The sequence below is a fragment of the Melospiza melodia genome, chromosome 9 (assembly GCF_035770615.1).
Source record: "Melospiza melodia melodia isolate bMelMel2 chromosome 9, bMelMel2.pri, whole genome shotgun sequence".
Classification (NCBI taxonomy): domain Eukaryota; kingdom Metazoa; phylum Chordata; class Aves; order Passeriformes; family Passerellidae; genus Melospiza; species Melospiza melodia.
The window spans coordinates 18,712,314-18,729,561 of record NC_086202.1 but is presented as its reverse complement, the minus strand read 5'-3'; the positions used below and the strand labels follow the sequence as shown (position 1 = coordinate 18,729,561).

Genomic DNA, 17,248 nt, shown 5'->3' with positions numbered 1-17,248 from the left:
GGTTCTGATGGGTCCCATAGGGTCAGTGCAGCTTTATTCCAAATTGGGAATGGATGTTTATAGATCATTAACCAGCTCATTCTTCAAGCCACAGTACATTTCATATGAGTGAAATGAAGCAGTCAAATGTGTACAGGACTTGAAAGAGATTTTGGAACATAAGCTTTGTGGACACTGGTTTTTCACTAAAAGATGTTCTGGAATATCAGAAAAACAACAATTCAGTATACTACTTCTTTATTTTGCAGTATAAATTGTAATTTCACAAACCCTCATTGTAATCACAGAGGATAACCCATCTGCCCAGTCATTGACAAGCTCTATCCCCACTACAGTAGACAGTAAGTTTTCGGGAAAGAAGTCTATATTATTTACCACAAAATACCCTTATGTTTGTCTTTACAAATAGATTACAAAGAAACTGAAAGTACAGAGAGAGGTACTTCAAACAGAGTTTGTAAAAACCCTGGAGTACAAGCATCTATTCCTGGTGGAACCTGTCAGGTGGTAGGGGCAGCAGCAGCAGGGCTCTCAGAGAACTCGTGCAGGCAGCCTGGCATGTCAGGAGCCAGACAGCAACCACAGCTGGCTGAGGTAGATGCAGAGGAGAATCTGTAATTTTGCACAGGGTAGTGTGTCCTTCCCTGTGTGATTGCCTACTCTGTTAAGAGCTGGCTGTGGTGATTATAAAAGCACCATACAATTTTCTTTTCTAAGCGCTCTTCTCTCCATAAATGGTTTGAGTGTTTCATTCTCAACAGACTGGGGAATGACTGTCATTCAGCCAGAGCACTCCTGAATTTGGGAGCTGGAAACTCCTCACTTGGCTAACGTGGAACAAAAGAGACCTCATAGTCATGGGGCAAGTTTGCCAGACTGGTGACTACTGGGGTGATGTCAATGTCTTTGTGATCCACAACAGGCTTCAAAGTGAAGTTCTGCAGGATAGATGTTAAAAATATGAATATCTCCATCCGGGCCAGACCTTCTCCTGCACAGATGCGTTTTCCTGCAATCAAAAAAAAAAAAACCAAAAAAAGAAAGAGGTCACAGTGGTGTATTTTGCTGATAACTGATTTTAGCCACAGTTCCATGAAAACTGAGACATCTCAGACTGCACAGGCAGCACTGCAGTATTTTGGGGAAGCATGAATGAAACTAGGAACTAAAGGTCTAGACCAACAAGAGTGCTCAGTGAGTGAAGGCAGTTTGAAGGCTTTGGTTGCTCAAGTGCTGCTGCTGTTTGATGGTTTGAGAGACAAGTTGTGTGGTTGAGTCCCACATCTTAAACATCTTGTAGAAGGCATTGGAGGAGTTCTTGTGTTTGCTAAAAAAGGAAGTCAGCTGGAACTGTAGTACAGGGGTTAGAGCTTCCCAGAAGTGACTCTAGCAGATGTCAGCTGACATTGTTGTACAGATAATGGTGATGGAGCCATGAAATCTTCAGAGAGATTTCAGGACAGGATGGTCTGGGATCTGAAATAGCAAGAGGTCTTACCTGTAGAAAATGGCATGAAGTAGTCACTCTTTTTAAAGGTACCATTTGCATTCAAGAAATGTCCTGGGTCAAATTTTTCTGGATTTGGAAATTCCTTGCTATCATGTAGGACAGAACTCAGCATAGGGAATATCAGAGTGTCCTGAATTAACAAAAACAAAAGGTACAATGGAGATATGTTAAAGCAAGGAGGCCCTAAGAAGTTCCCAGAGCTAAACAAAAGGGTAGTCAAAGTTTAACCACTTTTAAATGAACATTTAATGCACAAAAATATATGCCATTGGTATGGCAAAGATGTTTTTTAGGGAATTTTCATAAAGAGTCTGTTTAGAGTATTTAATATTGTGTCCAAATAAATTACACCTTACAGTGATGTGAAAAAAAACCCCAGAAATATCTCCCTCTTCACACAGAGGATGCAAAAGTATTTTCTTTTTTTTTTCTAATACAAGGGCTTGGACTCAGCAACTTCCAGAATCCCCTTACAAAAAAAAATTAAATTGAGTATCACATTTCAATGCTTTTGAAAATAAATACAAAGAACAAAACTCAATTGTTGTTTTCAAGAGATTATGACCTTTCTCAGATACAGTGTAACAGACCTTGGGGATAAAATAGTCTCTGAACTTGGTGTCTCTGATTACAGCATGTGGGACATTAATAGGAAGGAAGTCAATGTATCTCTGGATTTCATGGATCACAGCATCTGTAAAGGGCATCTGGCTCCGATCCGACATGCGAGGGCTTCGCTCTCGGCCAATCACGGAATCAATCTCCTTTTGCATTTTCTCTGTTGAGAAATAAGTAAATGTTGAATGAACAAATCCCCCATCTGTTTGCCTGAACCTCTCCTTATATACAACAAAATATGCTTTTAGCATGCAAGGAATATATGATTATACTCAGTACTAACATCTGCTTCTTGTGAAGACAACTAAGACTTACACACATCTCCACACTGCTAAAACCTACTTCCTTATTCAGGGGAGTATTGCCACATGTGGTAGTGACAGGAATTGTCCAAACTGATCCCACAACCTATTAAAATTTTTTAAACTATTTATTTTCATTACCTACTATTTCCGGGTATTTATGAAGAATCAGAATTGCAAATCTCAGTGTGATGCTTGTGGTCCCTGTTCCTGCAAGGAACAAGTCGAGTGTGGTTCTGCTCAAGGTCTCAATGGTAAATTTTGAGTCAGCATTCCCTTTCTCCTGCAGGAAGATTTGGCAGAAGGTGTTGAATGACAAACCCAAGAAGTATGCTTAAAAAGAAAAATTCTGTACCCATAATGTAGGTTTATCTTTAGAAAGAACATCTAGTGTTCTTTAAAAAATACACTTACTCTCCAGAACACCAGCATTTATATAGGTTTACTAAATAATATTATGATATGGAAGGAGCATTGAATTATATTAACCAGATTGGTCTTCAGCTTTCATCACTTTGGCTCACGCTGTTAATTTTGTGTTTAAAAATCCTTGATAAAAAAATGGAGAGGATAAAATGAAGTCAATGTGTCATGAAGAGCAAGTTTCTCTCTGTATTTGCAAAAATCCAGTGTCCCATCACAAGTAAAAAGAAAAGATCTGATTCAAGTAGTGATTTCCATGTAATCTAATACATCTCTACTCTTACAGTACCTGTTCCATTTTATTAAGAAAAGCATCAATAAAATCTCGAGGACAAGTGGGATCCAGGGTTTTCTGGTGTTCCATTACGATATCTGTTGTAAATTTATCAACTTTTTCAAAATTTTTTATCAGTCGTTGATGAGGTCCAGGTAGATAATCCATGACAGTTGGGAAAAAATTATATAACTGTAAAAATAAAGGGATGAAAAAGCACATTCTGATTAATGTGAATAAACTAAAATGTTCCCCTGATTGTAACTATGAAAATGGGGCATTTAAACTGTTTTGGAACAGTAGGTCTTTCTTACTCAGGATTTTATGGCCATTTACTTTATGGTTTGACTACATTCAGGGATTTGAATATTATAATAACTAACAAATATATTAAATAAAACCAGACACACCTGTGTTTGTATAGTGGTTTGGAGCTTGTTGTTTTCCTCTATCCAATCAATTAAACTTAGAAATCTCTTGTCCTCATAGTCAAACCGATCCCCAAAGACGATGGAGCAGATGATGTTGGCAACAGCATGGATTAGGAAACCACTGGGGTTCAGAGGTTTCTCTGCAACAGGCATCAAAAAAAGGTATCTTGCTTTCAGTATTTGATGGATCAACCCCTCCTCTGACCCTACAAAGTAGTTTCACATTCTCTGGAGATCCAGAATTTGGCACTCCTTTGAAAGGACAGTGAAGGGCCTACCAACTTATTCTTGAAGTGAACTAATATAGTGGTTTATCTCTTCTGTCTTGTTCTCGGCAGAACACTGGTCTGAGTGCCTTTGTTGCTCTTCAGCTAGCACATGCCTGTCTGTCTTACAGACTGTTTATTAGAAACAGCCTAACATTCCCACAAAATCCCAATGAAACCATGGAGACTTTGCCTGAACCATTTCTTTAGGTTATTGCACTCTCCTTATTAACTTTATTAGTGTAACCTCGGTTACATAACCCTCCCCTTGGCGTTCAAATGCCTGTGATCAAAGTCTAGTTTTGACAGCAGAGCTGCATGACTCCTGTGCAGAGAATTATGGTGTAAGCAAAAAGCAAGATTAGACCAAAGAAAGAAAGGAAAGCTAATTGCAGACAGTGATAGGGTGCATCTCAAGGGTTCAAGATGAGAAACAATAACATGAAAAGGTATAAAATCCTGAAAGAAAACCACAGAGTGAGAAAATGTCAACTTGGTAGCAGACTATTCCACGGAGCAATAGCACCAGTTCTCTGTTTGACTGGTGACTCCATGGCCATTGAAGACTCAGTGGATATTTCAGAGGTGGTGAGTATATTGATGCTGAATGTAGAAGACACTAGTTATAGCTATCTATTAATTGCATTAAGGATAAATAATGGATTTATGCTTTTTGCTTGTATATATCTTGCTTATAAAACCTTTTAATACACAGTAAAAGATGATGCAACAAGGTGAGCCAGAGTTAGAGGCTTGCATAAGGGCATAAGAAATATAGTATTACTGTGATAGTCAAAAGATAAAAGCAATGCAGGTGAGAGTGTTTTCTCTGTTTTATAAAACAAATGCTTATCTGAGAAGCCAGATTGAATTGTCTAGTGGCTCATATAAAACAGTGATGCTTAATCATTCTTTTAGATCTGTCTGCTTTTCCCCCTTGCAGAATAGGCACACATTGAGGGCTGGCAATGAAAAGGGTGGCTGGTACTGTGCCACCCTCAGGGGACACATTTAGAAGTAACACTGACTTACATAGTACTAGAAAACACATTTACAGATTGGAAGCAAGTGGGTAACCTTATACCCTGCCCTCAGAAGCAGCTTATATACCTGTTCCCATTGGACAGTCTCATCAATACTGGGATCTATTGTCTTGTGTTCAGATGGACCCAACCCCAAATATCTGCAAATGAGTTCTCTGGTCACCTACTTCTTCAAGATCTGTTTACACAGAGTTGCAGGAGACAGGGTGAAGAAGAGCATACTTGATTACCTGACAGCATCCAGCACTGTCTCCATGGCTGAATTCCATCAGAGCCTTGGCTCTGTGGCAAAGCCATTCCTTTTGCCCCTTCCTGTCTTGTTCCTCAAGCACAATAGGTTAAAAGGTGCTTTCCAAGCCTCTCTCTCCTACTTTTATCCTCCATACAGTCACAGTACCTTTGACTGATAATTTTGCCTACTGATAATTTCACCTACAGAAGCAGGGAGCAGAAACAGCAGCCATACACCCACTCCTTGGGTCATAGATTTTGTGAAGCAGCCCTACATCCCTCATTGTCTAATTGCAGATATGCAGTGTCTCAACAGGCACAAAGTCCTTATCATACCATGTGTGTTCTTGAGCCTCTCCAACAGAAAATGAGCTTCCTCCTGGATTCGCTCCTCAATGCCCTTTTTCCCCATCCCAAAATCCCGCAGGGTGGTGAGTGCAAATCGTCTCAGCTGCTTCCAGGTCTCCCCATTGCTGGTCACAATGCCTGACACAGGGAGGAAAAACAGACCTTCATGATGAAACAGGGTTTTTTTCCCTTTAATGGGAGCAACACAGTAAGTACTCAGCATGCAAAGACACCTCTCTGTGGAGTTACACTGCAATTGCTATCTGCCCCAAACCATAACTTCTCTGCAATTCTGAAGGTGACAAATTTGATCCATCTGTCACAGCCCTTGAATAAAACTGACTTTATTCCCAGGATAAGAAAAACTATGTTACCAAGTAAGTAAGAAGTAACACTGAATTGGTCTTGGACACAAGGCCTTTGCACTGACAGAACCACTCAAATGTTCTGCTGTGCACCTGCAATAGAGCATATCATTATTGACAGTACCAATGGTACTGCCCTGTATATATAACATCATGGAATATGTGCTCTAAATGCCATACCAGGGACTGACCTGGTGAATAATCTCATGACCTGATCTGGACTGTGACCCTTACTGGGTCAGCCTATATTAGCTTGTTGTGCTGTGGACTTTACTTTTGCTGATTTCTTAGCTGTGTCTATATTCAGAATATTTTCAGAAATGAGAGAATGAATGTAAGACCTTAGAGGCACATTTAATGTACAAAATTTTAGCCAGAGCTTGGAGCACACTGGAAATAAAAAGGCACTCAGTGAAGCCATCCTGGGACTTTAAATAGTTTTCCAGGGGACCAGTTTGCTCAAGAGTTCAAGTAATGAGCTGAGTTTTTTGCCTTTAATTGCTGATTTGTCTGCATGAAAGTAGTAAATTAAATCTACCATGCCCTGCTGCACTGCCCTCTCAGCTGTGGTGGAGCTCTTTCAGAAGCTCTGAAAGCATCTGTTTTGCATGCTGGCATTACCAAGAACATACCTGTGCCTTGGAAGAGTTTTTTAATCAGTGGTAGAGAGCCTCTTCCACTGAAGTCATCTCCTTGATCAACCAGAGCTTCTTTTACCACATCATAGCCATACAGCACCACAACCTTTTGTGGGCCCAAATGTACCGTGAAGACAGGACCGTACTTCTCACTGAGCTGCAGGAAAGGTGAGCACAAAGAGCAACATCACAACACCAATGATAATCTTGTGACATTTGTAGCAAAGAGGTCTGAGAGGTGATGTGTCATTGTCCCAACACTGTTGAGACATGACATTGATTAACAACAGTGCAGTGATTTTTCAATTATGAGTTACAGATGAGGGACGAGGGAAACATACAAGAAATAAGGAATATGAATGGAAATGGCAAGTGTCCAGTCCAAATCTGAGAAAAGAAAATAGCCCTTCACAGGGCTGGCAAAACATTTTAGAATACCTTTGTGCAGGGCATAGTGGATAGCAATTTACATGAGCTCTAAAATCAGTTACATAAACAACATGGAAGCAAATGCCTGAAGGATTTTTGACCACAAACAGTGAAACTGCCTCTCAAAGGGGTATTTTTGCCAGTCAAAGGAGGGAATGGACAGCACAATTCACCTCCAAACATTTTTACTTCAATTTTTGCACTTGCTACTTCCACTCCCAGGAGATCCTACATATCTGCTAGGGAGCAGAGGCAGCAAAATGGAGCAGGGCTCTCCCCCCAAAAATGGCCGGGCTGTGTTGCCAGTGTGGTGAGGAATTAAGCACAGGAAGATCATACTGCAACAGCATCAATGCCTTGATTGCAAATCCACTGCAAATTGTAGTACTGTGGTACAAATTGTGAGGTCAGCACATAACTCATTTCACTATGGTCATTGCCAATATATAGACTGACTTATAATATATAGACATATATATATATATATATTTATATATACACACCTGTAATATATAGGCTTAAAAATACAATAGATTACTGTGATTATATATAGACTTAATAAGCATGTGTATCTGGGAAACCTTTTGTTTCTGTTTAACATTTGCTCAATGCAAATTAAACTTGTGAATTTAGCTGAGAACAGTGGGATTGGACTTTGTTTTATATGCCATGAAGAAAACATAGGAAAGAATAAGACAGTTCCTTACCTCTTTCAAGCTTTGAGGCAAATTCCATGGGTTTATCTGGAGCAGGTTTCCAACAATGGGGAATGCAGTGGGACCAGGAGGCTCCTTCCCTTTTTGAGATCTGCTTCTCCATGTGGCAAAGAGAAGGCACGAGATGCAAACCAGCAACAAAATAGTGGTCACTCCCAGGGCCTCCATGGTGGGCTGAGGAAGTCAAGTGTCAGAAAAGCCCAGTGCTGGACCTGTACATCCATGCTTATTTATATGCTGTGGTACCAAATCATGTGGTTGAAATTAGCCAATAGTGCCTTACCATTCCTGTTGAGATATGAGTTTACTTATTAATCTGCTAATGATAAGAATGAATGTTATTAAAGCTGACTGTGTTAGTTATGTAATTGTCCTAAAGCAATGGTAATTAAGACCTGGCAAAGCCCTGGTAGGGAAACAAGTAAACAAGGGATGAGAACATGTAGAGAGCAGAAGATGGTAAAAACTGTAGTTTAAGAAGGGGAATAGAAGTATTAGTGGAATAAAAAAAAAGAAATAGCTTTCATAGCTTTCATTACCTTAGGAAGTCTCTGTGTAATAAGAAAGAGGCATGACATTACTCTTAGAGTAATCCTGAATGAGAATCTGCAGAGGAAGATTGGTTATCTCTGTTTATCTCTGATCTATGAAGCTGGTGTTCAAAGACAATGCAGTGGAAAATGCTGGCAAAAGAAATGAAGTGTGTCGAACACTTACAGAATATTCTGAGTTGGAAGGGACCAACAAGGATCATCTAGTCCAACTCTGAAGTGAAGGGCCCCTACAGGGATCAAACACACAACCTTGACATTATTAACTCCATCTCTATCAGTTCAGCGAGGCTCCGTATGAGTTCTCTGTAGCAAAATCTCTCTGAACAGTTCTGTTTGAAACAGCTGTCTGTCTTTTATTCTCCCTCCTCCTCCTCCCACCCTCCCCTCTGTTTTTGAGAAGCTTTATGTGCCACAGCCCCAGACCCCAGACAGGGGATGCTCCCTGGGTAGGACTTGCCCTACAGGAGAGCCCTCACCTATCCCCCCACAGGCTCTGGTCACACTCTGACCACTCTCCTGCTCTTTGCTTCAGACACCTGGGTCTCTGTACAGCACCAACTGACAATGGATGAGCCTTAAATTGGTGTCAGTGTCCTCTGGCAGTGCCTGTTTCTCTTTACACACCAGGAAGGGAGCTCATCCAGATTTTCAGACAACTAATGTCAGATTAGGGGTATCTCACCCAAACAACCATGTCAGGGACCATTTCAGTCAGAGAAATCGGTTCTTCCACCTGCCAAGACATTTCCCACCCCATTCCATCATTTGACACGTAGCCAAAATGATACTGACCCTTAGATGCTGTGATGCTGGAAGGATATGTTAAAATGTATATAATCTTATATATCCTATACGTAAAAATACATATCCTATACATAAGAATATATATGTATCTTAATCTCTTCTTTGTCTCCCTGATATAATGGAAAACAATTTGTCTTCCTGCATGAACTTGTTGGCTTAGAACTTGAGTCCACATTTGTTCAATTTGTTTTTGAGTGTTCCTGTGCACAAAAATGGCCAGACATACTGTAAACACCACACTTTGTTCTCTACTGAGTTGTCAGAATGGGGTTTAAGGATGGGTAGGTTTTATCTTTAGCCCAGTTAGCTGAGTACTAGCAGATTCTGCAATAGTGAGGAAAGAAACATATCCAGCCTAAATTTAGATATTAAAAAGGTGGATGTACAAATGAGCTGACAGTCACACCTGTTAGTGGGGAAATACTGATACTTCCAGAGAATAGGACATCTCACTTTTCTTATGAGCTTGTTTTTGTGAAATGAACCAGTCACTGAAGAAGTTTGTTTTTCCTCACTACAAAGGAAGGCTCTGGAGGCATACAGATTTGCATGTCTGTCTGCTAAGGATCTGTTTTGAGGCAGATGATTCTAATTCCCTGACCATTTCTCCTGGTCTTAATGGGGTTTTTTATCAGCAACAAATTCTACAAATTCTTGTGCAATGGGCATTACTTTGAATATTGCACACCAGGGTATTTAAAACCAGAAGTGGGCAGATGAGTGAAATTGAAAGGAACCTTCTAGGCTTTGGAGGGGTGATTATATTGCTGAAAACAGTCAGTTTTATTGTCATGAAGGAAAAACTCCTGTTGTTTGCTTTTTCTTTTCCTTTGCTTTTGTAGATAAAGTGCCTTGCATTCCTCTATTGGCAGCCCTGAGAGTGAACAACTGCTGTGAAGCCTAATGCACTGGAAAAGCAGAGCTTTGCTTGCAGCACCATCCCACATCCGGACGTGGCTTTTTTATTATTTATCTAATTACTCACATAATCCCCAAAGGGTTTCAAAATGGTATTGAGAATAAAGCCAGAGCTGCTTGGAGAGATCCATGAGTTTAACCGGGAAGAGATTTAACTGCCAAAGGTCTTGGGTCACCTCTGATGACAGAGAAAGACAGGGATTATTTGAGTGTGAAAGGCTATTTGAGTATGAAGGGTTTATCTGGGTCTGAAAGACCCATCCTCATATAGTTCACATTCAGAGGAAGCACCTAAGAGACTCTGTTTCCTTCCAAGCTTTCTTCCCAGTGTGGTAGGAAAGCAGATGCTGGGGCCTCTGGTCTTGTTACAAATTGGCACCATTCTCTGGCTCCACCTGTGAATTCAAGCTCAGATTGACAGGGTGGGATGCTGCTGGATGAACCAGTGTTTCAAATTCCAGGTCTTCCTTAGAATGCCTTCTGGAAGCTGCTGCTTTTCTGGCCTGCCTAGTGGCATGCATGGGCCAGCTCCTAGGACTCCATCCCGTGTTTACACGTAGCCTTTCATCTGGGACCTGCACTTAATCAGCTTCTGTTGTCCTCCAGATTAGGTCTGTGAGAAAACAGACACCTTTTTCTCCCCAGAACAGCCCCTTTGGGTGTATTCCCAGCCTGCTCAGGCATACTGGACCTGGCTCCCTCACAGCAGCCAGCATGGTGCCACAGTTCAGATTTGTGACCGTGGAGAGGACACAGCAGTGCTTTAGCTGCTGCTGAACAATGCTTGCACTGCACTGAGGCTCTCCTGGTTGCTCCCTCTGTCCCCAGCCCAAGTAACAGGCTGGGGGATAGCAAGGGATTGGGAGTGGACACTGCTTGGACAACAACCCAAACTGCCCTAAGAGATAATCCATGTCTAACATCACACTCAGCAATGAAAACTGGGGAATTGCCTGTCCAGTGCAGCCATTGTTCAGAGACTGAGTGATCATGAGCCTTTTGGTGGTGAGTGTTCGCACCACTTGTTTATTTTTTTCTGTCTCTGTTTAACTCTCTTTATCTTGACCAGGAAATGTTATCAATTTTGTTTTTCCAGGTTGCTCCCTCATCCTGTTAGAGAGAAACCTAGAGTTTGCACAGTGGAAAGCTGGGTACAGACTATTAGCTAGTGTCTATTCCATGGCATCCAGGCACATGCTACATAAATGTAGCAGCTTTTGGTATTTGTTCCTTTCTGTATTTTCAAATAGGCCAAAGGAGGTGGCTTTTCACACACTATGCCCTTGGGCTGTGGAACAAAATTTTTCAAGATGTATGTGTCCAAAAAGTAACCAGGCCAATTCATGAGAGCAAAAATCCATTGAGAGTGCTCAAACACAGAGATACCACTGATAGCTCAGCAATCACTGGCGACTGAAGCAGTCTGAAAGAATATTCCTCTGTGGTAGCCACGTTTGGTTTTATTCTGTTCCTTGGAAATTAATTTTTAAGTTAATGTTGGAATTTGACAGAATTCTGGGCTGCCTTGACTATTGTCATGATCCAGCACATCCATCCTTGGGTTTCTATGTCCTTACATTAAAATGTGACATTCCACTAAGCATTTCCATTGAGATGGCTTAACCCCAGCTGACAACTGAGCCACTTACCACTCTTACCACTCTCTCTCTCCAGCAGGATAGAGGGGAAGAGAACCGGAACACTACAAGTGAGAAAACTCATGGGTTGACTTGAGAACATTTTGATAATTGAAATAAATAATGATGATGATGACAATGAAGACAAAATTATGAAAATTAAACTTAAGAAAGACAAGTAATGGAAACTAAAAACAATTGCTCATTACCAACCAATTGATGCCCAGCCACTGCTGGGCAGTGGCCCCCAGCCTATTTCTCTCTAGTTTACGCATTGAGCATGTTGCATATGTATGAAATATCCCTTTGAACAGTTGGGATCAGCTGTCCCAGCTGTGTCTCCTCATAACCTCTTGTGCTACCCCAACGTTTTTGCTGACTGGGTGGTAGGAGAAATTAGAAAATACCTTGAGGCTGTGCAAGCACTGCTGAAAAATCACTACATCATGCCTGAATTATTAACACTGTTTCCAGCACAAATCAAAAACACGGCCCCATACCAGATACTATGGAGAAAATTAACTCTACCCATCCAAAACCAGGACGGCAAGCTGGCAGAGTAGTCTGTGGAAATCATCTTGCCTGTTCTGCTGCAAATAGCAACATCTTAGCTACTAAACTTTTACTGTTTTCAGACAGGACTTTCCGTAGTGCCATGTAGAAAATCCAATATCTACCTCTGCCTTATTTCTGGCAGTAATTTGACAAAGAATCTGCCATGGTCAGCAAGTATTAAGGTTCAGTGATATCTTCAGTATTCAACAATTTATAACACCCATATTTGTAAGATGCTACACGTTGTACTACAGATAAGATACAAACCACATAGTTTGTTTTCAGATCACAGAAATTACATTTGACCAGCTAGAGAAAAAAATTTGGTTAAATATTTATGTATGAACTCACTAGACCCAAAACATAACTCAGTTGAAAAAGGATGAAGTCGATGAAGTTCACTGCAATGGAGTCAGTGAAGTTCACTGCAATGAAGTCAATGAAGTTCACTGCAATTGAGTCAATGAAGTTCATTGCAATGAAGTCCTTTGCAATACATGGCAAACTGCTTTTCAGTAATCAGAAGCACAAGGAAATGAAGCTCGTAACAGCCTTTCCACTGGACCTGTACTGTGATTCCACCAACAGCAAGTCTCTATGTGGCTGTTATACCCTATCATCTCTCAGTAAGGTGCTTAGTTCCAGACTGTGATCAGCATAAAGAAAGAACAGGCACTTCCCCAAGTCAGGAAAAAAAGAGTCAGGAAATGGGAAAAGTCAGTCAGGTGCTATACACGATAAAAAGAGGCACAGAAGTGAAGGCTGCCAGTTTCAAAGAGGGTGTCAGAGCTTGGCAGATTTCCTGAGAGTGCTGCACTCAGCTACCTGCATGAACAGCTGAGCTCCTGCTGACCAGCTGCAGAACCACTGTGGCGTACAGCAGCTCATGCAAAAGGTCTGGGAGACATTGAAGCAAAGGGGCAGCATTGTCACTGTCCCCAGATGTAACACAATCATCATAGAGCACGGTGCCCACTATGCCTTTCCAAAGGTTGGCCAGGAATCTGCAGCACAAACAAGGTCTGAGCACAGAGCTGCCCAAACTCTAGCTAGGGCCTTAACTAGAGACATTCTGCAACTTTAGAAAATTACTTATCATCATCACAAAAAATCAGGCAAGCACATAGTTTGCTGGTAGTCTGTATGCTCTGAAAACAGTGCATATCATAAAGAAAAATGGTAACAGAAAATCTCACCAAATAATTTAAAATTCAAGAAGAATTCAGTAATCATCAAGTAACAAAACCTTTGTTAACATTCCATGATATCAAATAACTACAGTCATAAGGGAAACAGATGATAAATCAGGCATTTAAAACACAAAAAAGCAGTAACTGGTGCTGACGCCAAGTGATAAAATGTATGCTTTCATCATGCCTTTCAGTCCTGCCAGAGACAAATGCACAGAGGTAGCAGAGTGGCTTGAGAACATGAAAGAGGAAATGAAAGAAACACAGCAACCCCAAGAAGTGATCCCAAAAAAGGGCCCATGTAAAAACTCTCCTGCTTCAAGTGTCATCCCTGTCTCCCTCAAGTGTGAAAGTGGCTGTTCCCCCCTCCCAACCACTGCCTTCTTCTACACATATCACCTCCTCTGGAAATGGTGATGACTAATGCATGCTCTTTCATATACATGAAAGATGCCCCCTGTCTTTTTTCATTTTTTTGGAATAGTGAAAAAGGAGCACATTAACTATGATTTATTTTCCCACTTAAGAGCTGTGAAGTATATGATATTTCAATGAAAAATTGTCAGGAAAAAAAAAATCTTCCTTCTTTCTCTGTGACTTTCAGATAAAATTATTAATTGAAGTAAATATCCCAGTAGGGCTATGGCAAAAGATGCAGAGTGATCCACATGTGGTACTGTACAAAACATTCTCTTAGTATTCAACAGCTCAGATGACACAGCTGCTAAAAGCAAAACAAATATTGCACAGCTTATCTACTATTTCACAAGGACTTGGCACGAAGGATATTTGATTTATCATTGCAAATAAGTTGGTTAAATGTTTCTTAATGAACTCAGTTAATCCAGGCATTACCTGGGAGGTTCCAACATCAGACTTTGTAACTAGATTTCACTGAAAATTAACTTTCATGACCTCTTTCAGTGTTCTCTTACCTTTTTCATTGCACCTTTCATGTAAGGTACATTGATTCATTGGAAAAGAGCTATTAAGGATGGATTATTATTTTTACTTGATCCAGGTGTAACTACCTACCTGGGGTAGATCATGTGATGGCAAAGGCCTGCCTAGGCAGAAAATCATCAGGTCAAGCCATAGAAGTAGGTCCTGAACTTGGAATGTCTCACAGATTGTGTACAAAATCATTCTGCTATGAAGTTAGACAATGAATATTCCTTTTCTGAGGTTTCCATGCCTGCTTTCAGAGATAAGATGATTGACCTTTCTCTCCCTGCTTTGCTCTGACCATTCTTTTTGCAAGGGTTCTGCACAAACATAGACTTTATAAAATGAGCAAATTTAAACTTGATGTTTCCTATAATCTCTTGTTTCTGCCATCACACACACTAATGCTCAGGCACTTGTTGCTATCAAAAGAAGCACAAAGAGAGTGGCAGAAGATTTCATTTGCAAAGTTCTGGAGATGCAGGTAGAGACAGAGATGAGGGACTGACTGGTTGGTGACATGATGTGCCTGAGAGCTCTCCTGCAGTCACAGAGCTGTGGTAGCCCCAAGGGCCCCACACTGGTACCTCATGGCCACATTGCTGCTGTGGGACTGCCTTTACCACCACGGGGCTCTCCTTGTACCACCTGGCTCCAGGAACTGCTGCTCTGGTGTCTCTGCTGCGGCTGAGAAAGGAAGAGAGTCTTTTGTGTGGCTGCAGCTGGATGAAGTGCTGGGACAACTTCAGCAAATGCCATCAACATGTTTTATGATCTCAGATAATGGAACCTGTTGACTATTCATCAAGAAAAAATGCTATACCCACCCAAGGCATGGGAATGGAGTTTACACAAAATGACTGAGTGTTTCTATACTGATAGCCACTGAGTGAGGGACACAGTCAATAGCAGTCAGTCATGTAAAGCCATGACTGTGTGATTAAAACTAGAAAAATCACTGTACCAGGAGAATGTCACACATGCCCAGGTGAAAACATAAGCTCCTGGAAAATCTGAATCTGAGCTCAGTGCTGATTCCAGAGGAAAGCAGACCAGCAGGGATCACTAGGGACAGCTGCCCAAATTGCTGAGATGTAAAGAAGTGGGACCTTAGTGCTCCCAGAAGTAAAACTCTATCAAAGAGTAAAATCCTATCTCCATGCTTACACATACTCTCTTAGAAATCCCACAGTGAAATGCCAGAGCACTCTGCTTACCAGGTGGTAAATATTAACGGTGTTGGCAAAGAACAAGAAATGTTTCTAACAAATACTACTGCAGTCGAGCAGCAGCAGAGGGCACCAGTGACAAGAACATCTGACTGCTTCAGAGTCCAGAGCCAGGGCAGTCCCCACAACCCCACAGGGCCCCTTGGAGGCTCCAGCAGTTCTCCAGAACTCTCCTTTGCATCTCTACAGGGCTGCTTCACTGCTGGTGTTTCAGCTTCTCTTGCTGCTCAGCTTTGGGCAGCGCTGCAGTTTCATTCATCTCTCATGATCCTTGTCCTAACTCCTCCCTGTGTGATCCTCACCTATGCCATGACCATTCCCACTCCAAGCTTGTGCTCTGAGTCCCCTCACCATCCTTCCCTCTTTGCTTCAGGTGCCCTGCCCCAGATGGAAGGGGTCACACCGCAGGTACCTGTCTCTGGCTGCCCCACACCCTGTGGTGCTTCCCCAGGGATGTGCCTGGCCCATGACTACCCCTCCAGGAATCCCAGCACTCCTTCCCATCCTCCACAAGGACCCCCACCTGGAATTCGACAGGTCATGGCCACTGTGACTCTCCTTTCATAAATCTGTCATAAAACACTCTAGAAAATTCTGATCTCATCATTTAGCTATGAAGAGAGAATTTCCTTTCCTCAGCCTTCCCAATGACCTCCCAGAGCACAGCAAACCAGCTAAACACAGTCACAAAGCTGCTTCCATACCAAACCAAACCAAACCAAACCAAACCAAACCAAACCAAACCAAACCAAACCAAACCAAACCAAACCAAACCAAACCAAACCAAACCAAACCAAACCAAACCAAACCAAACCACCTTCCACCTGAAACCAGCTGGGTTCCAGGACTGCAACAGAACGGCAGTGACAACCCACAGTATTAAGGCATGCAGTTTGGACCAGGGTTCACATCATATTTGTGTCAGGTATTTCTCTCTGGTTTTCTTCACTGGCTCACATCCAGACCCTTGGAAGTCAAAACTCTCCCACAGCTGCATCACATCTGCCCTCTGTCACCTCCCCTCCAGGTCTGAATGCACAGCTGTCCCTGGCAGCGCTCCATGCATGGGAGGTCAGGCCACAGGCACTGCATGCCTGGGACACAGAGAGCTGGCAAAGCTCTCACAGATCCTCCTGCTGTCCTCAAAGCACAGGGGCACAGGGAAGCAGTGCATGATTTCTTTTACTGCCCGTGTGTTCTCATGTTCTCAGTCTGTGAAGGGCATCCTGGTCATATGGCTCAATGTGGTTGACACCAACTCACACAAGCAGTTAGGAGTTATTTTCAGAGCCTGAAAATCAACACTGTTAGTGCAAGATGCTGTCATATTTATGAAGAAAAGGGCAGAATTTGAATCTTACCTTTTAGGGCAATACAGAGTCAAGCTTCTCCTTCAAAAACCTTGGTGAAAGCCAGGCAACTTTAAAGGAAGAACTGGAGAATTGCACTCTTTGCATTGAAAAAAAGTTGCATTTACTGGTTCTATGAATTGAATTAGCTATGTGAATGACTGAAGAGTAAAAAGAGTAAAAGAAAAGTATGGTGATTTAACTTTGCATCAGGAACAAACAAGTGACATTTTCTAGCTTTAAGTGGCCCAAGATTTTGAAAGCAAAAACACATCCAAAATATATTCTGAAATGTTATTGGTCTAAGAAGATTTGGTGTGAAAATACCATTCATTACTTGTACCATGCATATTACTAACAGGAAACCTGGTTTTACATACACTTTTTTTTCCCAGTGAATTTACTCATAGTGAAAACACTTATCGTAGAAAGCCTAGAGACAGATAAACTTTGGCAAATCAAACAAGACCAAA

The 17,248-nt window shown here is 41.6% G+C and overlaps 1 protein-coding gene across 1 annotated transcript; it reads right to left on the bottom strand.

Moving 5' to 3' along the window:
• Nucleotides 1-220: 220 nt before the first annotated feature.
• Nucleotides 221-7,805, bottom strand: LOC134422020 (cytochrome P450 2H1-like). The gene is made up of 9 exons (XM_063163625.1): nt 7,586-7,805; nt 6,444-6,606; nt 5,435-5,584; nt 3,538-3,698; nt 3,143-3,319; nt 2,572-2,713; nt 2,101-2,288; nt 1,499-1,640; nt 221-1,009 (listed from the first exon to the last, which is right to left on the bottom strand). Exons 1-9 carry the CDS (start codon nt 7,760-7,762, stop codon nt 828-830), a joined length of 1,482 nt encoding a protein of 493 aa, XP_063019695.1. The 5' UTR covers nt 7,763-7,805; the 3' UTR covers nt 221-827.
• Between the last annotated feature and the right edge of the window lie 9,443 nt (nt 7,806-17,248).